This window comes from Prionailurus bengalensis, chromosome B3 (genome assembly GCF_016509475.1).
Source record: "Prionailurus bengalensis isolate Pbe53 chromosome B3, Fcat_Pben_1.1_paternal_pri, whole genome shotgun sequence".
Taxonomy (NCBI): domain Eukaryota; kingdom Metazoa; phylum Chordata; class Mammalia; order Carnivora; family Felidae; genus Prionailurus; species Prionailurus bengalensis.
In genome coordinates, this window is record NC_057355.1 from 88,658,519 (window position 1) to 88,684,478 (window position 25,960).

General features: G+C 36.7%; 1 protein-coding gene across 10 annotated transcripts in view; it reads left to right on the top strand.

Annotated features, from left to right (window-relative positions):
* Positions 1-25,960, top strand: part of MIA2 (MIA SH3 domain ER export factor 2) — a 110,436-nt gene that overhangs the window by 49,614 nt on the left and 34,862 nt on the right. For 5 of the 10 annotated variants that reach the window (XM_043556044.1, XM_043556046.1, XM_043556041.1 and 2 more), the window contains exons 5-14: positions 189-260; positions 2,372-2,398; positions 4,374-4,484; positions 5,126-5,197; positions 12,428-12,532; positions 17,370-17,492; positions 19,006-19,126; positions 20,345-20,391; positions 21,156-21,246; positions 23,378-23,516. In XM_043556044.1, the coding sequence (XP_043411979.1) occupies positions 189-260; positions 2,372-2,398; positions 4,374-4,484; positions 5,126-5,197; positions 12,428-12,532; positions 17,370-17,492; positions 19,006-19,126; positions 20,345-20,391; positions 21,156-21,246; positions 23,378-23,516 (908 nt within the window). The remainder of the gene's footprint in view (positions 1-188; positions 261-2,371; positions 2,399-4,373; positions 4,485-5,125; positions 5,198-12,427; positions 12,533-17,369; positions 17,493-19,005; positions 19,127-20,344; positions 20,392-21,155; positions 21,247-23,377; positions 23,517-25,960) is intronic. The other 5 variants (XM_043556050.1, XM_043556045.1, XM_043556049.1 and 2 more) reach the window with 1 other exon arrangement.

Below are 25,960 nucleotides of genomic sequence, written 5' to 3' on the forward strand. Positions count from 1 at the left end.
TTCAAGCCAGTGTGTTAGCTGCCCAGCCTCTATTATAGTGGTCATATTTGAAGAACTTAAAGCTAAGTAAATTGAAGTAAATTTAACATACACGTGGAAGTGGATTTTGTCTGCTTCTTAGATGCCTATTCAGATAAATATGGAGTAAAATTTATAGAGCTTTTCCTTACAGTGTTGCTTTCTTTCAGTATGAAGGCTTAGAATCATCTTTGAAGGATGCCAGCTTTGAGAAGGAGTCAACAGAAGCGCAAAGTTTGGAGGTAAAAACAAATAATACATATAATTATAAAAGATGGGGGTGGGGCACCTGGGTGCCTCAGTCAGTTAAGCTGCCGACTCTTGATTTTGGCTCAGGCCATGACTTGATGGTTCGTGAGTCTGAGCCCTGCATCGAGCTCTGCTATGTCAGTAGGGAGCTTGCTTGGGATTCTCTCCTTCTGTCTGCCCTTCCTCTGCTTGCATATGCATGCTCTCTCTCTCTCTTTAAAATAAATAAATAAACATTAAAAAAAAAAGCTGGGAGAAAGATTCTTACTGAATAACAAATTTCAGGAACAGTGTATCTTCTCAAAACTATGTTAAATGTGTAAGAGCATTTCTAGATGTTAAAACTTAAATAAAACATTAACTATAAGAAATAGAACATTAGTATAAAATATTTTAAACTATTAATTAAATATTTTATAAATATTTAATTTTATAAATTTTTAATAAAATATTTAAAAATTTGAGCTCTCTTGCTAACTTGTTTTGAGTGAGGCATATTCAGTTTACCAGTTTACTGGAATCTAAGGCCATATACAAGCTCTTTATTCTTCCTTCTTGAGAAATGTATTAAGGTAACCATCCCTTTTTTTGACCCAGTTTTCTCTAGAAAGGAAAAATAGGATTTGTTTTCATAAATTTAGGAGTAGCTGGCAATAAATTATGTAAATTATGGTAGTACTTGCCTTTACTTCATTCCCAGTATATCAAGAGCTGACTAGAATTAGGCCAAAGTTTTTTTGTCTTTTTTTTTTTTTTAATGTTTATTTTTGAGAGAGAGAGGATATGCGAGCAGGGGAGGGGCAGAGAGAAGGGAGAGATTGAATCCCAAGCAGGCTCTGCATTGTCAGCGCAGAGACATGAGTCTTGAACCCACAAATCGTGAGATCCTGACCTAGCCCAAGTCAAGAGTTGAGCTGGATGCTAAACTGACTAAGCCACTCAGGGCCCCCTAGACCAAAGCTTTAAGCAGTGATGTTCTGGTAAATGTTTAACAGCTGGCTCTCTGAAAAGCCAGAGTCCTTATTTGTAGCATTTGCTGGGTTTGATTGTGTAAATATTCCCAGTTTCAAGGTACCAACATGATGTTACTGAATGTGGAGTTTGGAAGAGATATGTATAGTCAGCTCTCCTGAGCCAGGTATGATTTGGCCAGTAGTAAGAAGGGAAATACTAAAAATTTGTCATTTAGCTAAGCTGCAACAAATTAAGGTAAATAATAGGAGTGTCTTATTACTGGTTACAGTTGGAAGTGTTGTAAAAAGCATACTAAAATAAAGTAGAAAACAATGGACTTAGTACCTTTAGTGTACATATTTAGTTAGTGCAGCTTGGCTGTTATGAATCACTGATGTCCAAAATCATCAGAAAGTCTCTAAGTATAACAGTGGATGTTAACTCACTGGAATTAAAATAAAAACTAAAAAAGTCTATAGGTCATGTTTCAGAATTAACTAGTAGAGTCCAAAGGAAGTTATGAATAGAATTCCAAATGAAGTATATTTCTTAATCTTTTCCTTCTTCATTTGTTACCTATTGATATCCTCAAGAACATGTTGAAATTATTTTATTTATTGACCTGTTTTAACTACTGTTCCAGTAGTAACTTACTAGTTTGATTAAAAAAAAAAAAAAGGAACTGTATAAGGAATTTAGCCGGCTAACAGAAGAGCAAAAACTGGACAGCAAAAGCATTTATTCAAGTGTGGTAGTATTGTGGGTAAAATAAAACACACCAATTTATTTTTAAGGCATTGAATTTACATGATCTAGCAGTAAAATTAAAATGAACATTTTGGAAGTTTTTGTCTGATTTTAGTAATTTGAAGAACCATGTAGTGTTTATTTTTAAAATTGGTAAATGTAATTGAGCATAAACTATATGTGATAGAATTACAAAAATTTCATGGTTGAATTGGTAGATAAAATCGAAACAATAGACTAATTTTGACTCAAATCTGGGAATTCATATAATCAAGTAACCAAATTTGGGAAAATATATAGAAATAAGTATTTTAACTACTATAATATAGTATGTACTTGTTCTTTCTTTTTTCTTGGCTTCCATTAAATTCTTTGAATCTTTTGGTTTTTTTTTTTAAACAAGTTTGTTGAAGGATCACAAATATCAGAGGTATGTTTGTTACAGTGTTTAAAATCAAATTGGAATAATTCAGTGGTTAATCATTTAAAATTAAAAAGTCCCAGAAAATATGTCATAATTCAATTCAGAATATTACTATGAAGCAATCTTGATTAATTTTTTAGTTTATTTTTTATTATATCTTTAATTATATTAAATCAGACTTCTCATTTTTTCCTTTATAATGCTTTAGAGCAGAGGTTGGCAAAGTATATTCTGGGTTCTGCACCTGTTCTGTTTTATTTTTGTTTTTTAATTTTTTTATTTGAGTGTAGTTGACACAAATGTTACAACATGGTGATTCAGTATCACTATACTTTAATGCTATGCTCATCACAGGTGCAACTACCATCTGTCACCTTACAATGCTATTACAGTCTCGACTATATTTTCTGTGTTATACCTCTTATTGCCATGATTTATTCATTCCATAACTGTAAATCTGTATCTCCTACTCCCTTTCACCTATTTTGCTTATCTCCCCACTGCCTTTCCTGTGGCAACCATCAGTCTGTTCTCCGATTTTATAGATCTGATTCTGCTTTTTGTTTATTTATTTTATTTTTTTTTTTCAACGTTTATTTATTTTTGAGACAGAGAGAAACAGAGCATGAACAGGGGAGGGGCAGAGAGAGAGGGAGACACAGAATCCGAAACAGGCTCCAGGCTCTGAGCCATCAGCCCAGAGCCTGACGCGGGGCTCGAACTCACGGACCGTGAGATCATGACCTGAGCCGAAGTCGGACGCTCAACCGACCGAGCCACCCAGGCACCCCTGTTTTGTTTTTTAGATTCCACATATGAATGAAATCATTTGGTATTAGTCTTTTTCAGTGTGACTTATTCCACTTAGCATAATATCTCTAGGTCCATTTACATTGTCACAAATGGCAAGGTCTCTTCCTTTTTTATGGTTATATGATATTCCATTTTGTATATATACCACATCTTCTTTATTCATTCATCCGTTGATGGACACTTAATGTTGCTTCCATATTTTGGCTATTGTAAATAAGGGTGCAATAAACATATGGGTGTGTATATCTTTTTGAATTAGTGTTTTAGTTTTCTTTGAATAAATACTCAGCAGTAGAATTATTGGATCATATAGTATTTCTGCTTTTAACTTTTTGAGACATCTCCGTACCGTTTTCCACAGTGGCTGTACCAGTTTACATTCCCAGCAACAGTGCACAAGGGTTCCTTTTTCTCCATATCCTTGCCAACACTTGTTATTTTTTGTCTTTTTGATTTTAGCCATTTTTACAGGTGTGAGATGATACCTCATTATAGTTTTGATTTGCATTTCCCTTATGATCAGTGATGTTGGGGATCTTTTCATTTCTTTGTTGGCCACCTACGTGTCCTCTTTGGAAAAATGTCTATGTAGGTCCTCTGCCATTTTTAATCAGATTGTTTGGTTTCTCTACTTTTTTGTAAATAAAATTAAAATTTTTTTTTTTTTTTTTTTAGAGAGAGAGAGTACATGCAAGTGCACGAGTGGCAGAGGGGGAGGGAGAGAGAATCTTAAGCAGGCTCCATGCCCAGTGTGGAGCCTGACATGGGGCTCCATCTCACGACCATGAAATCATGACCTGACCTGAAATAAAGAGTCGGACACTTAACCGACTGAGTCACCCAGGTGCCCCTGTAAATAAATGTTATTGGAACACAGTTATGCTCATTTATTTACATAATGTCTTTGCTTTCTCACTACGTGCTCAGAGTTGGGTTGTTGGGACCGAGACTACATGGCCTACAGGCCTAAAATATTTACTCACTGGCTTTTTATAGAAAAAGTTTGCTGACCTCTGCTAGTATTGCTGTTATTTAAATATTATAAAAATGAACTAATATGTAAATGAAATTTATTTAATTTGAAATATATGTATTTGATTATACTCATCTGCTTTATCATAACCAAAAAATCCTATGTCTGTCTTACAAAGTTGGCTTTCTCTTTTAGGCAGTCTATGAAAAGCTGAACAGCTCTAAATCTGAACTTGAGGATGAAATACTTTTTCTGGAAAACCAATTAAAAGAAGAGAAATCTAAGCATTCTGAACAAGATGAATTGGTAAGGTATTTGTGTTTGAGGAGACTGCAGGAAAAGGAAATTTATTGAGTTTAAAAAACTTAATAGGTATCAGTTAAAGTATTATATGTACTGTAAAAAATCCAAAAAAATACAGAAGGCTGTTAAGGGGAGAGTAAAAATTTCCAGATCCAGTAGCTTTTTTATTTGTTACAGGTTACCGTTACCATGTTAAGTTTCTTGCATATTCTTACAGAAATTTTCTATGTGTACTATGGAAGTAGCTTACATAAATAAAGTTGAATTATCACATACTTAGTAGATTTTTTTATTGTTCATAAGTCATTTTGAAAACATTTTAACTTTCCTTTATTTGTTATTTTAAAATCTGTAGCAAGGAAGATCTAGATGTGTGTGAGATTATTTAGTAAGATGTGATGTTAGGGGATTTATCTTGAGCCTATAGAACTTAAATGTTATGAAGAGTAAACATGAAATGAATTACTGTTGTCTAACTTTCATATAAAATCCCTTTAAGCATATGGCTGACGAGTTTTCTTAATTTTAAGTCCGCATTTTTTGAGTGAAAGTGTTAGGATAACAATATATCTAAGATATATGGCCTCTTGGAAACCAAAAAAATTTAGTGAATACTTGTTTATAGATTGATACTGTCTTTCCAGATGGTGGATATTTCAAAAAGGATACAGTCTCTAGAGGATGAATCAAAATCTCTCAAATCACAAGTGGCTGAAGTAAGTTGAATTAGTCTAGAAGGTCTGTTGCTTTTGAAAATCATTTTAATTTTATTATTTTATGATTCAAGAAAAAGATATAATACTAGAATTTGAGATATAGGTGTCGTAGATATACTTCTTTTATTGAAGGTACTTTAGGAAACTTCATTTTATTTTATTTGACAAGTATTTATTGAGCTCTTGCTGTGTACCACCGTTGAAAGTGCTTGGCACTTACCATTAGTGGATAAAATAGAAAAGCTCTCAATAAGTTTAAATTCTGTTAAGAGAGGCAGATAATAGATAGACAAGGAAGATGGCAGCGTAGGAGGATGCTGCGTAGTAGGTCATGCTGACCACTTAGATTCCACCCACATCTGCCTAAATAACCCAGAAAACCGCCAGAAGACTGGCAGAACGGACTCTCTGGAGCCAAGCGTAGACTAGAGGCCCAGGGAAAGGGTAGGAAGGTCGGAGAGGCAGTGCGTGCTACATGGACTGGCAAGAGGGAGTCGGGGCAGTGGAGGGGGAGTCCGTCCGGCAAGGCAGAGCTCCCGAGTCTGGCTTGCAAAAGCAGAGGGGCTGGACAGAGTGAGTTCTGACAGCCAGCGGGACTTAACATCTGGAATGTTAATAGTCAACAGCTCTGCTCTCAGAGAGCGGGGAGGGCAGGACAATGCCGGGAGAGAGAGTTGCTGAGCCCTGGAAGACAGAGTTCAGCTCGGCTGGGGAACAAAAGCTCTGGGAAGCGCCATCTCCCTCTCCCATCCCCCAGCCGAAATTCCAAAGGGAAACAGTTCCCATCACCGAACTTGCTTGCACAGTGCAAACTCCCAACCCTGTGCTTCTGTGGATCCATCCCTCCATTGGGTCTGCCTCCCTCCTGGTGCTGCAGGGCCCCTCCCACAGGGGACAACAACTGCAAAGCGAGCTAAGCCTGCTCCTCCCACCCTGTGCACCTTGTGGATCCACCCTGGCTAATATGCCAGATCCCATCAAACCAGCACCACAAGCCTGGCAGTATGCAGGCAGCCCAGACAGGGGCCACACCACTCCACAGTGGGTCCTGCCCCTGGACGAGGGGAAGATAAGGTACACACCAGTCTGACTGTGGCCCCAGCCTCGGCCTGGGGGCAGACATCGGGTCTGACTGTGGCTCCGCCCACCAACACAACTTTCTCCGGACAGCACAGGGGAGGTGCCCTGCAGTTTGGAGCTACCTCAAGGACTACCCAAGATGATGGAACGGAACAATGGTCCTCAAAAGAAACTCCAGGAAGTAGCGACAGCTAACGAATTGATCAAAAATGATTTAAGCAATATAATGGAACATGAATTTAAAATAATAGTCATAAAATTAATCTCTGGGCTTGAAAAAAGTATAGAGGACAGCAGAGAATCTGTTGCTACAGAGATCAAGGGACTAAGAAACAGGAGGAGCTAAAAATTTGCTATAAATGAGGTGCAAAATAAAATGGAGGCGACCATAGCTCGGATTGAAGAGGAGAGAATAGGTGAATTAGAAGATAAAATTATGGAAAAAGAGGAAGCTGAGAAAAAGATAAAAAAATCCAGGAGTATGAGGGGAGAATTAGAGAACTAAGTGATGTGATGAAACGCAAAATATCCATATAATAGGGATTCCAGAGGAGGAAGAGAGAGAAAGGGGCTGAAGGTGTACTTGAACAAATCATAGCTGAGAACTTCCCTGATCTGGGAAAGGAAAAAGGCATTGAAATCCAAGAGGCACAGAGAACTCCCTTCAGATGTAACTTGAATCTATCTTCTGCACGACATATCATAGTGAAACTGGCAAAATACAAGGATAAAGAGAAATTTCTCAAAGCAGCGAGGGATAAACATGCTCTAACATATAAAGGGAGACCGATAAGATTAATGACAGACCTATCTACTGAAACTTCGCAGGCCAGAAAGGAATGGCAGGAAATCTTCAATGTGATAAACAGAAAAAATTGCGGCTGAGAATCCTTTATCCAGCAAGTCTGTCATTTAGAATAGAAGGAGAGATAAAGGTCTTCCCAAACACAAACTGAAGGAATTTGTCACCACTAAACCAGCCCTAGAAGAGATCCTAAGGGGGATTCTGTTGAGTGAAATGTTGCAAGGACCACAAAATACCAGAGACATCACTACAAGCATGAAACCTACAGACATCACAATGACTCTAAACCCATATCTTTCAATAATAACACTGAATGCAAATGGACTAAATGCTCCAACCAGAAGACATAGGGTATCAGAATGGATAAAAAAACAAGATCCATCTATTGTTGTCTACAAGAGACTCATTTTAGACCTGAGGACACCTTCATATTGAAAGTGAGGGAATGGAGAACTATCTATCATGCTACTGGAAGTCAAGAGAAAGCTGGAGTAGCCATACTCATATCAGACAAACTAGACTTTAAATTAAAGGCTGTAACAAGAGATGAAGAAGGGCATTATATAATAATTACAGGGTCTATCCATCAGGAAGAGCTAACAATGATAAATGTCTGTGTGCCGAATATGGGAGCCCCCAAATATATAAAACAATTAATCACAAACATAAGCAACCTTATTGATAAGAATGTGGACTTTAATACTCCACTTACAACATTGGATACATCATCTAGACACAGGATCAATAAAGAAACAAGGGCCCTGAATGATACATTGGATCAGATGGACTTGACAGATATATTTAGAACTCTGCATCCCAAAGCAACAGAATATACTTTCTTCTCGAGTGCACATGGAGCATTCTCCAAGATAGATCACATACTGAGTCAAAAAACAGCCCTTCATAAGTATAAAAGAATTGAGATCATACCATGCACATTTTTAGACCACAATGCTATGAAGCTTGAAATCAACCGCAGGAAAAAGTCTGGAAAACCTCCAAAAGCATGGAGGTTAAAGAACACACTACTAAAGAATGAATGGGTCAACCAGGCAATTAGAAGAAATTTAAAAATATATGGAAACAAATGAAAATGAAAATACAACAATCCAAATGCTTTGGGATACAGCGAAGGCAGTCCTGAGAGGAAACTACATTGCAACCCAGGCCTATCTCAAGAAACAAGAAAAATCCCAAATACAAAATCTAACAGCACACCTAAAGGAAATAGAAACAGAACAGCAAAGACACCCCAAACCCAGCAGCAGAAGAGAAATAATAAAGATCAGAGCAGAAATAAACAATATAGGATCTACAAAAACTGTAGAGCAGATCAATGAAATCAAGAGTTGGTTTTTTGAAAAAATAAACAAAATTGATAAACCTCTAGCCAGGCTTCTCAAAAAGAAAAGGGAGATGACCCAAATAGATAAACTCATGAATGAAAATGGAATTATTACAACCAATCCCTCGGAAACACAAGCCATTATCAGGGAATACTATGAAAAATTATATGCCAACAAACTGGACAACCTGGAAGAAATGGACACATTCCTAAGCACCCACACACTTCCAAAACTCAAACAGGAAGAAACAGAAAATCTGAACATACCCATAACCAGTGAAGAAATTGAATCAGTTATCAAAAATCTGCCAAAAATAAGAGCCCAGGACCAGATGGCTTCCCTGGGGAATTCTACCAGACATTTAAAGCAGAGATAATACCTATCCTTCTCAAACTGTTCCAAAAAAATAGAAAGGGAAGGAAAACTTCCCTCATTCTATGAAGACTCATTCTATGAAGCCAGCATTACTTTGATTCCTAAACGAGACAGAGACCCAGCAAGAAAAAGAGAACTACAGGCCAATATCCCTGATGAATATGGATGCAAAAATTCTCAATAAGATACTTGCAAATTGAATTCAACAGCATATAAAAAGTATTATTCACCATGATCAAGTGGGATTCATTCCTGGGCTGCAGGGTGGTTCAACATTTGCAAATCAATCAATGTGATACATCACATTAATAAAAGAAAAGATAAGAACCATATGATCCTGTCAATCGATGCAGAAAAAGCATTTGACCAAATTCAGCATCCCTTCTTAGTAAAAACCCTCGAGGAAGTCGGGATAGAAGGAACATACTTAAACATCATAAAAGCCATTTATGTAAAGCCCACAGCTAATATCCTCAGTGGGGAAAAACTGAGAGCTTTCTCTCTGAGATCACGAACACGACAGGGATGTCCACTGTCACCGCTATTGTTTTACATAGTGTTGGAAGTGTTAGCATCAGCAATCAGACAACAAAAGGAAATCAAAGGCATCAAAATTGGCAAAGATGAAGTCAATTTTCACTTTTTGCAGATGACATGGTATTATATATGGAAAATCTGATAGACTCCACCAAAAGTCTGCTAGAGTGATACATGAATTCAGCAAAGTTGCAGGATACAAAATCAATGTACAGGAATCAGTTGCATTCTTAGACACTAATAATGGAGCAACAGAAAGACAAATAAAGAAACTGATCCCATTCACAAGTGCACCAAGAAGCATAAAATACCTAGGAATAAACCTATCCAAAGATGTAAAAGATCTGTATGCTGAAAACTATAGAAAGCTTATGAAGGAAGTTGAAGAAGATATAAAGAAATGGAAAAACATTCCGTGCTCATGGATTGGAAAAATAAATATTGTTAAAATGTCAATACTACCCAAAGCTATCTACACATTCAATACAATCCCAATCAAAATTGCACCAGCATTCTTCTCAAAGCTAGAACAAGCAATCCTAAAATTTGTATGGAACCACAAAAGGCCTCGAATAGCCAAAGTAATTTTGAAGAAGAAGACCAAAGCAGGAGGCACCACAATCCCAGACTTTAGCCTCTACTACTAGCTGTAATCATCAAGCAGCATGGTATTGGCACAAAGACAGACACATAGACCAATGGAATTGAATAGAAACCCCAGAATTAGACCCACAAAAGTACAGCCAACTAATCTTTGACAAAGCAGGAAAGAATATCCAATGGAAAAAAGACAGTCTCTTTAACAAATGGTGCTGGGAGAACTGGACAGCAACATGCAGAAGGTTGAAACTAGACCACTTTCTCACACCATTCACAAAAACAAACTCAAAATGGATAAAGGGCCTGAATGTGAGACAGGAAACCATCAAAACCCTAGAGGAGAAAGCAGGAGAAAACCTCTCTGACCTCAGCCGCAGCAATTTCTTACTCGACACATCCCCAAAGGCAAGGGAGTTAAAAGCAAAAATGAAATATTGGGACCTCATGAAGATAAAAGCTTCTGCACTGCAAAGGAAGCAGTCAACAAAACTAAAAGGCAACCAACAGAATGGGAAAAGATATTTGCAAATGACATATCGGACAAAGGGCTAGTATCCAAAATCTATAAAGCGCTCTCCAAACTCCACACCCGAAAAACAAATAATATAGTGAAGAAATGAGCAGAAAACATGAATAGACATTTCTCTAAAGAAGACATCCAGATGGCCAACAGGCACATGAAATCGCTCCTCATCAGGGAAATACAAATCAAAACCACACTCAAATATCACCTCACGCCAGTCAGAGTGGCTAAAATGAACAAATCAGGAGACTATATTTATTTATTTATTTTTTAATATATGAAATTTATTGTCAGATTGGTTTCCATACAACACCCAGTGCTCATCCCAAAAGGTGCCCTCCTCAATACCCATCACCCACCCTCCCCTCCCTCCCACCCCCCATCAACCCTCAGTTTGTTCTCAGTTTTTAACAGTCTCTTATGCTTTGGCTCTCTCCCACTCTAACCTCTTTTTTTTTTTTTCCTTCCCCTCCCCCATGGGTTTTTGATAAGTTTCTCAGGATCCACATAAGAGTGAAACCATATGGTATCTGTCTTTCTCTGTGTGGCTTATTTCACTTAGCATCACACTCTCCAGTTCCATCCACGTTGCTACAAAAGGCCGTATCTCATTTTTTCTCATTGCCACGTAGTATTCCATTGTGTATATAAACCACAATTTCTTTATCCATTCATCAGTTGATGGACATTTAGGCTCTTTCCATAATTTGGCTATTGTTGAGAGTGCTGCTATAAACATTGGGGTACAAGTGCACCTATGCATCAGCACTCCTGTATCCCTTGGATAAATTCCTAGCAGTGCTATTGCTGGGTCATAGGGTAGGTCTATTTTTAATTTTCTGAGGAACCTCCACACTGCTTTCCAGAGCGGCTGCACCAGTTTGCATTCCCACCAACAGTGCAAGAGGGTTCCCGTTTCTCCACATCCTCTCCAGCATCTATAGTCTCCTCAAAACCACACTCAGATATCACCTCATGCCAGTCAGAGTGGCCAAAATGAACAAATCAGGAGACTATAGATGCTGGAGAGGATGTGAAGAAACGGGAACCCTCTTGCACTGTTGGTGGGAATGCAAATTGGTGCAGCCGCTCTGGAAAGCAGTGTGGAGGTTCCTCAGAAAATTAAAAATAGACCTACCCTATGACCTAGCAATAGCACTGCTAGGAATTTATCCAAGGGATACAGGACTGCTGATGCATAGGGGCACTTGTACCCCAATGTTCATAGCAGCACTCTCAACAATAGCCAAATTATGGAAAGAGCCTAAATGTCCATCAACTGATGAATGGATAAAGAAATTGTGGTTTATATACACAATGGAATATTACGTGGCAATGAGAAAAAATGAAATACGGCCCTTTGTAGCAACGTGGATGGAACTGGAGAGTGTGATGCTAAGTGAAATAAGCCATACAGAGAAAGACAGATACCATATGGTTTCACTCTTATGTGGATCCTGAGAAACTTAACAGAAGTGCATGGGGGAGGGGAAGAAAAAAAAAGAGGTTAGAGAGAGAGGGAGCCAAAACATAAGAGACTGTTAAAAACTGAGAACAAACTGAGGGTTGATGGGGGGTGGGAGGGAGGGGAGGGTGGGTGATGGGTATTGAGGGGGGCATCTTTTGGGATGAGCACTGGGTGTGGTATGGAAACCAATTTGACAATAAATTTCATATTTAAAAAAAAGAGGCAGATAATAAAAAGTTAACAAAATTTGCTAGAAAGCACATAAAAGGTTAAAAGAGGCTAAATCGTTTGTCCAAGGTCACATGGCACGGTAGTGGCAGAGCCTTGACTGGACCCTGGTAGCCTTTTTTCTGGTAGCCTGTACTGTCTTTCCTATTAATATTGTCATGGTTTTTTTTTTTTTTTACTTTAATTCCATGTTTTAGGGAGTATGTATAAAAAAGAGTTATAATATTAAATTAATTCCTATAAGCTTGATATGTTGTGTTTTACTTAGGCCAAAACGACCTTCAAAATATTTCAAATGAATGAAGAACGACTTAAGATAGCTATAAAAGATGCTTTGAGTGAAAATTCCCAACTTCAGGAAAGCCAGAAACAGGTTTGTACTCTGTAGGGACTCTTTAACTGTGACTACATAGTTATAAATGTTCTGAGCATACTCATGACTGACCCATCCTGGGGGCAAGATTAGGCTTTCCCCGGAAAGCAGGAAAGGAAGACAGTCTCCTGAATATCCTTTGATATGTCTTTTATATAGGGTGCAAAAGTGTATACTCCTGTTACCTTTTCCCTCCAGTAGTGAAAACGAGCCAGGGCAAATTTTAATAATCACAGCAAATAGGATTTAGGACCAACTCCTTAAAGCCAGAGTGAAGGAAGGCAGCGAATATCCATGAGAATGATTGAAGCTATGGGTCCGGGGCCTAAAGATAGAAGCAGTTCTGGTGGTTAGAGCAAATGAGGATTTAGCTTCTTCCTTCTTCATATGTAGAGATACTCCCACACACCCACATATATTTACTGTCTCACTATTCTCCCAATACAGTTAAAATTTTTCCATGGGACAGTTTTTCATTTGATTGCATTATTTACAGTCTTCTAAATGTTGTAGCTAAGCCACGTGATGTGCTCTTACTACATGTTCTGTTTTACCCAAAATTTTATTTGCTCTAGGGTTAGTTTTGTTTCCTATATACCATGGAGATCTGTCTTCTGGAGATGCTGAATAACTTTGTGCATTCAAATGCTTTGTTAATGTACTAATTTTATTTTTTTCTTGAAGCAATCCTTCCTGAGGCCTTCCGTCCTCCTGGTCCAATAGGAACTTTTTCTCTAGGTCTGTTAATGATTCTGTTGTCCTGAGATTTCACTTCACTCCCATCTATTCCCTTGTCTTTCTCCTGTGTTCGATCTTCTATTTCCTGTATCCAAGACTTGCTCTTTTGTGGTTAATTTTCTTGATTAGCTTCCTGAGAGATAGGTATAGAAGGTAACTTTTAAAAACTTTGCATGCCTAAGAATGTCTTCTCTCAAGGTTATTGACATTTTGGTTGGATATCTTCTGGATTGGAAAAGTTTTTTTTCTTGAAATTTTGATATTGGTCCATTGTCTTCACTTTCCAGTATTGGTTTTGAGAAGTCAGATGAGATTTGGATTGCTGAATCTTTTTGTGATCTGCTCTTTTCCTCCCTGAAAGATTTTAAATATTTATTTATTTTGAGAGAGGCAGAGAGAGGAAAAGAGAATCCGCTCAGAGCCTGACATAGGGCTCAATCTCAAAACTGTGAGATCATGGCCTACGTCAAAATCAAGAGTCAGATGGACGGACTGACTGAGCCAGCCACCTGTTCCATCCCAGGAAGCTTTTATATCTTTCCTTGTTTCTAGTTCTCTGAAATGTCATGATGATGTGTGAGTCTTTTTTCATATTCTTAATATGGAAACTCTTGGTTTTGATTCAGTTCTGGGAAATTATTTCATGCTTTTTCTGGGATTTTTTGTATGATTATATAGTAGTTATTTAAATATGTCCTCTTGGGCTGTGTGGGTGCCTCAGTTGGTTGAGTGTCTGACTCTTGATTTTGGCTCAGGTCATGACCCCAAGGTCTTGGGATTGAGCCCCATGTCAGGCTCAGGCTGAGTGAGCGTGGAGTCTGCCTGAGACTCTCTCTCTCTCTCTCTTTCTCTCTTTCACTCTCTGCTCCTCCCCTGCTTGTATGTGTGCATGCATGCACTCTCCCCTGCCCCCACCCCCAAAAGATGTCCTCTTTGTTTTCTTTCTTTGCAAGTTTTGTTGACTTATTCTCCTATATTTTTCAATTGTAAGTGGTCTTTTTTATTTTGTTTTTGCCTTTTCTTTTTTAAAATATTTTTATTTATTTTTGAGAGAGACAGAGCACGAGTGGGGGGAAGGGCAGAAAGAGAGGGAGACACAGAATCTGAAGCAGGCTCCAGGCTCTGAGCTGTCAGAACTGTGCCTGATGCGGGGTTCGAACTCCTGAGCCTCCAGATCATGACCTGAGCCGAAGTCAGACATTTAACAACTGAGCCACCCAGGTGCCCCTGTTTTGCTTATGCCTTTTTTTCATTTATGGATGCCGTGTCTTAGCTTGCTGAGGATATTGTTATTATTAGTATTTTCTTTTTTGAAGTGTTTTTCAGTTCCCTGAGTTGTTTTGTTTACTTTGAGTTCCTTTATTTTCTGTTTTGGTCTATGTCTTTTATATATGAGTTTCTTTTTTTTTTTTTTTTTAATGTTTGCTTATTTTTGAGAGAGAGAGACAGTATGAGCAAGGGAGGGACAGAATCCGAAGCAGGCTCCAGGTCCTGAGCTGTCAGCACAGATCCCGATGCGGGGCTCGAATCTACAGACCGTGAGAGCATGACTGAGCCAAAGTCAGATGCTTAACCGACTAAGCCACCCAAGCACCCCACTAAGTTTCTTTTTAAAGTCAGTTATTAGGTGATTCATGGCAGTCTGCTCATTTGATAGTGAAGCTCTTCATATCTAATTGGAAGCTCAGTGTGTGTTACTGGGAGGCTGTTCTGTAGGGTAATCTGGCTAGGGTGTTTCCTTGGAAGATCCCCAGTTGTTGGTATTTGAAGATCATTTTCCACAGGGATAATTCCTCCACAGTTTCTGTTTGAGAGGGATAAGCCTGTTTGCCAACGGTGTGGCAAGCAGCTAAGACAGGTGGGGGTTGTTGGTGTGTCACTATCCAGTAAGTCGGCTTTTCCTTTATCCTTTTATGTTTTCAATATTTTACTCACACTTTCACCTGGGCCAAGTGTCCCAGAGTTTCATTTTCCACCTCTCCAGAAAATAACCTTCTAGGCTTTTGCCAGACGTATATGTGTGTGCGTGTGTATGCGCACATGCATGTGAGAGATATGGGTGAGTGGGAAGGATGGATGGAGAGTCAAAATGTATGTGTATGTATGTTCAGGGGCTTTCTGTTTTTTTGTTTTTTGTTTTTCATTTTTTATACAAACTTTCAGTCTTCCTCTTTTCAATCCTACTTATAGCCCTAGTATTGGTGCCTCCAAATTCTAAGCATTTTGGGTTGTATTAAGTCAACTTACATTTGGACTTTCCCATCTTCTATGTAGATTTCAGATTTGTCTGCTCTGCTGTATTTCTTACTATACTTATATCTCTTTCTGCTTTCCACTTCTAGAATTACCTTTTTCTTCATCACCTGTTTTCTTTTTTCTTGTGGGTTTATGCTTCTTCCCCCCCCCAAATCTTTTAGTAAATTCATTCTTATCTTAGTAGATTTCAGGAGAAAGTGGTCGTAAATGCTGTGTTAAATTTGCTGTTATAATCAAAACTGACCTTTTCTATTTTGAAAAATTTTCACCTAGATTGTCTTATTCTTTACATCTACTTTCATTTAACTCCTTTTTAATCACTCAAGTTCTTAAAATAAACTATCCTACATTCACTGATGCCATGTTCTAATATACTCCTCTAACTTCTTAAGACTGCATGCTGGGTATGCAATTTCTTTAGTCATTCACTAGAGTCCACTAATAACCAGATTCAAAGTTTTTTCTTCAAGAAAATCCTCATTTTTTTTTTAATCTGTGGTGTTCTGTTATTGTGTTATACACACATAGAAAAAGTTTAGTTTTCTTGTGCTAGGAAAGATGCCTTAGTTTTGCAGAGAAATCCAATAATTATTGTTTGATAGAATAGAGTTTTAAAGTTTTAATAGATTTGGACTTTTATATTTCTTTTTTCAACGTTTATTTATTTTTGGGACAGAGAGAGACAGAGCATGAACGGGGGAGGGGCAGAGAGAGAGGGAGACACAGAATCGGAAACAGGCTCCAGGCTCTGAGCCATCAGCCCAGAGCCTGACGCGGGGCTCGAACTCACGGACCGCGAGATCGTGACCTGGCTGAAGTCGGACGCTTAACCGACTGCGCCACCCAGGCGCCCCTGGACTTTTATATTTCTATGGGCCATTTCTTTTGTGAATTGCTTGCTCATTCATTTTTTTTCTTATTTTTCTTTTGACTTCTAACAGCTCTTTGCATCTTAAGATTATTAATCCTTTGCCGCATATATTTTTAAGAGTTCCTTTCTAGTTACTTGCTTTTAGATTTTGTTATTTTTTGATTTGTGAGGTTTTTAAGTGTTATGTAGTCAAATCTGTGTTTTATAACGATCCTTCCCTTTTGTATCATGTTCAGAAAATTTTTTCTATAAAAGTATATACTAAGTAAAAGATTGTTTATGCAGAATTTGATGTATTCCATATTAATGGTATCTCTGGAAGTTCAGTTATCCTAACTACAAAACAGCACATGATTTAAAAAACAAATTTTAGTACAAATAAGTTATGGCATGTTATATATTATTTAAGGGATGGTAAGAAATGACCAAATCTAACATATGTATGTCTCAAAAAACCTCTTATTTAATAAAAACTTATTATGTAAATCAGTTGAACAATATTTAAGTGTCTCTTATTTTACATTACCCCTCTTAAAAGTTCTTTGAAAACAGGACCCCACCCTTCCTTCCCTTCTTTCCTCCTGTCTAACCCTCTCCTTCCCTTCTCAGCAACACATTGTGTCGTATAACATCTATTAAAGTTATATCTACGGGCACCTGAGTGGCTCAGTTGGTTAAGCGTCTGACTTCAGCTCAGGTCATGATCTCACAGTTGGTGGGTTTGAGCTCCACATTGGGCTTTGTGCTGACAACTCAGAGCCTGGAGCCTGCTTCAGATTCTATGTCTCCCTCTCTCTCTCTCTCTCTCTGCTTCTCCCCACTAGTGCTCCTTCTCTCTGTGTCTTTCAAAAATATATAAATGTTAAAAAAATTTTAAAAAGTCGTGTATGTATATATAAATAAATTCATTCACACCTAAGTATGAAACATAACAAGTTGCCTTTTTTTTTCTTGGTTGGGTTTTAATTTTAGCTTTTACAAGAAGCTGAAGAATGGAAAGAACAAGTGGGTCAACTTAATAAACAGAAAATAACATTTGAAGAGTCCAAAGCATATGCAGAGCAAGTTCTGTATGATAAAGAAACTCAGATCAAGGTAAATGGGCCTTCTGGTTTTAGTGACTGAGGCAGCTAGAATGTTATACTAATTCTGAAATTTGAAAATTTTTGTTTTTTGAAACTTTTATTTTTATAATTTATTTGGTCAAATTAGAGGGTGTGTACTTCTTGGGCATTCATTTTAATTTGTACTGATATTATCATCTTGCTCCCAAATGCTCCTTGAAGACTTTTAGATTTGTAGTCTATATATCAACATTCTGTATGTCCTTTTTGTCCTTTCCTTTGTATTTTAGCCTAGGTATTGAGTGAAGAGAAAAAAGAATAATGGATTTTACCTTTGTCTTTTAGACTGCCATCTGTTTCTTTTGATAAAAAGAGGTTGGAAAGAATTTTAGAAATTGGACAGATGAAGTTATATGTATTGGCTGAATATCTGTAATACCTAGATTAGCTATTGTATGTACTCTCACAGAGATAAATACTTTTCAAAAAATAAGTCTAATTGAAACTTGACTCTAATAAGAATATGGTAACTTATTTTCACTTTTAGGATTTGTTCACTTTTCCTTACTCCTTATTTGCCCTTTCTAGCCCTTTTTCCTGCCTTCTCTTTTAAATCTTATGTTTTCAAGCTGCAAACATACTCAGGTGTGAGTATCAAGTAATAAGATATAAAACTAACATTCTGTAATCTATGCAGTGAAGTGAACATTGCCATCTTGAAACCTATTCATTTATCCTCTTTACGTTGCTGCTATGAATTTTTTGAAGATTCCAGCTTTAGTTGTTTTCATGATTTGGCATGTTCTTTTATTTTTTCCCTAAACTTACTCTACTAAAGAACTTGAGATTCTTCCTAAGCAGAATAAGAATGAGATGCTAATCTCAAACTCTACTCAAAGCTTTAGGCCATGTTATTTTTGCCTGGAACTCTCAAGAGGGACAGATCAAAGGGTAGAAATTACAGAGCAGAGTGGGTTTTTAGGTGGGTCCTTCCACAGAAATATATGGCATAGTCATTTCATTATTTACAATGAAAATTCTTTCTTTATTCAAGAAAATCAAAAAAGTACTGTTGGAAAACCTGTAATGTACCAGTTCAGGTTCTATTTTATGATAGAACCCAGGCTCGCCTGTGTTCTTTTTATATATCATGTACCTCACTTGCAGGTGTTTGACCTCACACAAAATTTACTGTTTGGTTAATGGCTACTGTTATTTGTGGTATGGAAAGAATGTAATATAGTAAATATTTTGTTACTTTATAGTCAGGCAGTATATTTAGCAAAAATGGACCATTATCCAGTATCGTATTTGATTTAGGAATAACCAAGTGTGGTTTTTAACTTGCAGAGTTTAATAGTCAATAAATATTATAGTTTTTCAGAGTATATGTCTCAATATCAGCTGGTGAATAAGAGGTCATGTACTGTTATCTATGTAGATTGATTTTTAAACTATAACTACACATTCAGAAGTTGTAAATCAGTTAGCAAAAGGCCTTATTACCTTCTCTTTCTGTTTTTCTCTCTTTACTAAATGTCAAGTCTCTGACTGAACGTTTGATAAAGATGAAAGATTGGGCTGCTGTGCTTGGAGAAGACCTAACAAATGATGATAACTTGGAATTGGAAATGAAGAGTGAATCAGAAAATGGTATGCAGTTGGGTATGAAGTCGTGATTCATCCTCTTTTGCTAAAAATGATAAGTAGCTCTTGTATTTGCTTTTAGTTTCCCATGTGTACCATGTTCTTTATACAATTCTCGTTTGGCACATCTTCTCCATTTGTCTCTAATACTCTGTCCCTCTCACACCGTTCCTTATTGTTAAGCTTCAGTTGGGATACAGCTTTTTCAGTAATCTTTCTCCATCTCCTCAGACAGACTTACAGCCTCTTTCCTTCCTGTTCTTTTTATATGTTGTACAAATCCTCATTATAGCAATTTTCACATTGCATCATAATCATTTCAGGGCCTATTTTTCCTGCCATGTCTGCTAATTGGGTGGATTGTGGGTAGTTTGAAAAATGAGTGTTATATTGGTGAATGCCTGAGGATACTTTATATTAATTAGATGGCTCAGTACTTTAATCTTGGCCACCCCAAATTGTTATCACCATTGCTGGTTGTGGTCTGAAAACTCAGGCAGGAGTTAGGTTCACTGTAGCTGCTCCCTGTATTTTCAAACCAATTCTTTTGACTTGAAAAGAGAATTTTATGTTGACATGATTATAGATTCATTGGAAGTTGCAAAAAGAGTACAGAAGTGTTTTGTGCATCTTTCACTAGTTTCTCCCCGTGGTAGCTCTTCTGACTTTTGTGACCTTTCTCTTTTTTCTCTCTCTACCCCTTACATATTAACACATGTGTTAAGGAACAGAAGGTATGATTTTTTAAAAATTTTTCTTTGATGATAGCATTAATGCTTGGAAGAAAATTACAGTCCCATACGGTTGGTTCTGTTTGTACTTTTTTACTTCTGCTTTGTCTTGCAAGAAGCAATTCTTTTTGTAATAGAAAATGCATGCTCGTTTATTGTTATTTTAATTTGGAGTATAATTCCACTTATATTTTATATGCTGAAGGATCCTAAGAATAGTTGAGACGGTGGACTGTATTGGGTGAATACCAGATTCTTGTTACAAATTTGTTTCTAGCGAGAGTCGTGAAGAATCTGTTTGACAATATTATGGTACTTGCAGTGCTTTTTTGTTTATCTTCTTGGGAGCATGTCCAAGGCCATTCTGCCTTATTTCAAATTCTTTATTGTAGCAAGAATAGAGATTACAAGGCTCTAGTTGCATGGACTAGTAAAATCATTTGGATGTCTGTTGTGGCATGGCACTATTTTCCCAATTTAATGTTGTTTTTATTTTTTACTATAGATAATCAACCAAAAGGAGCTTTGAAGAAACTGATTCATGCTGCTAAGGTTTGCATTACTATATAAATGTAAAGATAGAGAAAAGAAATAAAATTTGGATTAAAGCCATATGTCCTTAGTAACTATTTTAAAAAGTCTGTTTTATAGTTACCATAGAAGTGATTCCAAATTTTCCAAAGTGAGCAGAATTTTCTTTATCAGTTGCTTTTTTCTTTTTATAATAACTTTAGAAATTCATATTGTTATTTTTAGAATTTATCATAATAAAAAATTTTAAGGTCTGCACAAATTTTTTAAGATAAGGAATAAATAAAAAATGTTTAGCATATTTTTTTTCATATTTCTGTCTGAACATTCTTCTTTCTCTGGTCTTAGTATTTTCCTATTCCTGTTGCCCCATATCCGAATTTGAGAAGTAAATGCTTGGTCCATTTTCTTCTGGTTTATCCCTTTTCTTTTGCATCATAGTAGTGGTATCTTGATCTTTACTGATCTATGTGAAGTTGTGGTACTGTAGTTTGAAGGTTACTTTAATTAAAACTTATGGGTTGAAGGTAAATAGAATGAAAATAGCCACTTTTTAAGGATGGGACACTGATCTTCTCTACCTCTCTTTTGACATTTACAACTACTAATCACTTTGTTAACTTTTCGAGATGGAAGCTGCGTTGTTGGTTATTGCATTCTAGGTGATCATTTTATCAAAGTAATAGAACTTTAAAAGGTTGGAATGATATATTGAGATTTTTTGTTTTTCCTTTTTTGGAATAACTGATTAATGTTGTTTTTTTTCCTTTTCCCATTCTCTAAAGTTAAATGCATCTTTAAAAACCTTAGAAGGAGAAAGAAACCAAATTTACATTCAATTATCTGAAGCAGATAAGACAAAGGAAGAGCTTACAGGTAGGATATCTGTATACTTTTAAAGTCTTTCTAAATAAAGGTACTTTTGCAGAAAGGTACTATTAATTGAGTCAGTTATGCAAAGGTCCAATTTGATTGTTTTTTTTACTTTTATTTCTAATTTGTGAAAAATTAGTACTAAGTTTTTTGTTGTTGGTAAAGTCCTATCAGTTTCTTCCATATCATATGAAATAAAAATAATGAAATTATTTATTTTTTAAAGTTAATTTATTTATTTTGAGAGAGAGAGGGAGAGAATCCGAAGTAAGCTCCACAGTGTCAGTGTAGAGCCCAACTCGTGGCTCGACCCCACAAACCTGATCATGACCTGAGCCAAAACCAAAAGTCAGACGCTCAACTGACTGGGCCATCTAGGCACCCCTCTCCAATCTTAACTAATGAAATTATTTTAAAAAACATGTAAAACTCTACTTACCTTTGAATTTCAGTGTTGTATGTGTAACATGGTTTTAGATATTAAAAAGTAGTAAATTAAAACTATTAACTTTTATAAGATCATTCCTATGATCCAGTTTTACCACATGATATTCAACAGTAATGTCTATTACGTGACAGTTCTTGGCAATGGCTTAAAGCCTAGGTCAACAGATTTCTTCTGATGTAGATTTAAAAATTTCTGTGGAAAGACCAGGTGTGACATTAAAATCATTTAATGGTAGCATATTTATTTTAAGCTATCCTTTTGATATATACGTTTAATTAATAGATGAATAATTATATACCATTAGAATAAGTAGTATGCCATTACTAAAATTTTAATGTATGTTAGTATGATTTTGTGATTTTGAAACAGAGTAAGTTTTGTTCTGTATTAAGATTTGTGGTGGGGGTACCTGACTGGCTCAGTCAGTAAAGCATGCAACTCTTAACCTCAGGTTGAGTTCAAGCCCCACCTTGGGCATGGAGCCTACTTTAAAAAAAAAAAAAAAAAAAAAAAGATTTGTGGTGATGATTCATACACATGTTTTGGGAGATGGCATTTCAATTTTAGAGGAATTCAGAAGGTGGGGTTATGATGTTGGAAGAGAAATGAGGTTTTAAAAACAATTGATGGGGGTACCTGGGTGGCTCAGTCGGTTAAGCATCCAACTTTCACTCGGGTCATGATCTAGTGGTTCATAGCTGAAGCCCCACATTGGGCTCTGTGCTGACAGTTCGGAGCCTGGAGCCTTCTTTGGATTCTGTGTCTCTCTCTTTTTCTGTGTCCCTCCCCTGCTCGCACTCTGTCTCTCTCTCCTTCAAAATAAATAAACATTAAAAAAAAATTTAACAAAAATAAAAAAGAAAAACAATTGATGTACTAATTATATAGCATTCATTATTTAGAATTGTTATTTTTTGTTTTCCTAGATAGTTCTTTTAGGTGGGTTAGCAGTTAACAAGCTAAAACTGGTATTTTTCTCCCCAATCTTTTTTTTTAAGTTTATTTATTTATTTTGAGGTGGGGGAGGGGCAGGGAGAGAGAGAGAATCCCAAGCACCGAGCCCAATGTCGGGCTCAAACCCATGAACCACCAAATCATGATCTGAGCCAAAGTCTGACATTTAACTGTCTGAGCCATCCAGGTGTCCCTCTCCAATCTTGATCTGGATTAAGCTAGCATGATTTTGTAGGATTTCTTATCAGATCCAAATTTCTGGCCTGACCTGTTACATATATCCAAATTTTGCTTAAAAGGAGGGCTGGCTAGAAGTTAAGTTATTAACTAGTACACTTTTTATGAGATAAAAATAGGCGTTCATCATGTTTAAGTAGTTTCATAGGAAATGTTGAACTAAAATATTTTCCTTCAGAACTCTCATCTCCAAAACTTTCTTGAGAAATTTTACAATTTTTTGGTTTCCTAACTGAAAATTAAATGCTAGAAATAGAATATTGAAGGTTTTGGGAAATCTTGGAGTAAAAAAAAAAAAAAATTATAACAGTTTATATAGTTCTTTAATTAAAATATTAAAAAGCATTTAGGTGAACAAAATCCCTTATAAACTTTCTGTTGGAAAGAATTTATGAATAATTTATTATTTTTTGCTAATTTTTATCTTTATAAAATGTGAATGTGCATCTAGAAATATTTACTCCTTTAATTATGATTTTTAAAAATTTTCTATAGAATGTATTAAAAATCTCCAGACTGAACAAGCATCTCTGCAGTCAGAAAATACACAATTTGAAAACGAGAATCAAAAGCTTCAGCAGAAACTTAAAGTAATGACTGAACTGTATCAAGAAAATGAAATGACACTTCACAGGTAATAAAGATTTTGTTCATATCTCCACTGTATGGCAAGTAAAATAGTTTAATGCATATTCAGCTTATGTGATACTCAGAGCGCTCAATTTATGATTGGGTAATATTTCATCAGTTCATTTTTAAGAAGGTTACTTGATCTTGAAATGCTTTTTATTCTGAATCTGACCATTTTTTACTACCTTCCCTACTAGACCCTGATCTAAACCATCATCACTTAGTGCCTGGTTTATTGTCGTAGCCTCATAAATAGTCTCTTTCCACTCGACCTCCTGCATAGTTGTTTTCAGTGGCATGACCCTTCTGAAGCATAAAGTATGGGTGTTGTCACAGTCTTGTTTGCAAACTCCCAGGTGCCTTCATATCACAGTAAGAATTTAATCCAAAGCTTTTAGATGGCCTACAAGACTCTGTAAGATCTGACCTTTGTCTACCTCTTTTTTTTTTTTTTTTTTTTTTGCTGGTTATCTCTTTAATTTTAGCTTATTCATTTTAGTTTTCCTTCATTCCCTCCAGCCACACTGGTCTTGATGATCATTAGTATGCCAAGCACATCTATACCTCAGGGCCTTTTGTACTTGCTCCTTTTCTTGGACTGGCATTCCCCTGTATAAGGTTGAATCCTTCATTTCATTTGGATCTAGGTTCATATGTTGCTTCAGAGACTCCTTCCCTGGCTACCCTAACTAAGATAATACCTGCAATTCCCTTATCCCTTATCTTGCTTTATTTTTCTTCATAGCCCTTAAAGTCCTCTGACGATTTATTGGCCTTCCCCCCCCTCCCCAACATTAAATGTCAACTCCGTAAGAGAATTACTTTATTCTATTTTCTTCGGTATTTCCAGTGCCTAATATTATGTCTTGGCACATGGTAGTTATTCAATAAATGTTTGTTGAGTATATGAATAGATATGTTTAGTACCTTTATATATTGGATTGAGAGATTTCTGTGCATGTGTGTACTGATCTCTAAATGCATAGATGCACAAACGACTGCTAAGATATCTATCTGGAGACTCCAGATTTTCAAATACTACTATAGGACATATTTTTCATCATAAAAGGAAATAAAATGTTCCTTGATTTAATTAATATAATTTCAAGCCCCTTTAATGAAAGTTATTTCAGTTGATCTTCATCATGTATAGATTCTGTATTTGCAAATTCGCCTACTTGTGTAAACTTTGTATTTTTAAAAATTTTTTTTTAACGTTTATTTATTTTTGAGACAGAGACAGAGCATGAACGGGAAGGGTCAGAGAGAGGGAGACACAGAATCTGAAACAGGCTCCAGGCTCTGAGCTGGCAGCACAGAGCCCGACGCGGGGCTCGAACTCACGGACCGCGAGATCATGACCTGAGCCGAAGTCAGCCACTTAACCAACTGAGCCACCCAGGCGCCCCTGTATTTTTTTTTTTTTTTTTTGAGGGAGCGAAAGCGTGCTTGTTTGTGTATCCATATGGCGGTTAGGCAGAGGGAGAGGGAAAGACTCTTAAGGAGGCTCCATGACCAGCGCAAAGCCTGACTCACCACTCGATCTCTTGACCATGAGTGGAAATCACGAGTAGGACACTTAACTAAGCCACCCAGGTGCCCCATGAAAACTTATTTTTAATTTTTAAAAAATTTATTATTGAGAGAGTGAGAGTGTGAGCAGAGGAGGGGCAGAGAGAGAGAGAGCGAGAGAGACACAGAATCTGAAGCAGGCTCTAGGCTACAAGCAGACAGCAAATAGCCTGACACGGGGCTCAAACTCATGAGCCATGAGATCATGACCTGAACCAATGAAAACTTATTTTTATCCTAAAACCAGTACTCAGGAGCTTTAGTGGTCATTCTCAGACATGCACAGAATAGCAAGAAATTTGAATCTCCCAGTGTGTATGTTCCCAGTCTTCCTTCTTATTTCAGCTCTCATTTTGTAAACAAGTGTCCTTTTTTGCACTATATGTAATGCCACATTTTTGTGCTTTTTGTTGGTGATTTATCTATTTTATTTATTTATTTATTTATTTATTTATTTATTTATTTATTTATTTATTTTTGATTTAGCTGTTTTAAAATGATCCCCAGGTATCATGCTAAAATGCTGTTTAGTGTTCCTAAGTGCAAGAAGACTGTGATGTGTCTTATAGAGACAGCACCTGTGTCAGAGAAGCTATGTTCAGCCTGAGTTATAATGCTGTTGGCTGTGAGTTCATTAGTAATGAACCAACAATATATGTTAAATAAGGTATCTTTAAAGTGAAAAACAGAACACAGGGTTACATGTTGGTGGGTTGATGAAAATGCTGTGAACAGAGCACCCAGAAACCTAACTCTGTTTCCTTTAAGAGCAATGGTTCAGCATTTGCTAATTTAGGATTTGGGATGACTTTATAGAACATAAGTAGTGGGAATGAGATTCTGTTTTATATATTTGGAAACTGGTAGAAAATACCA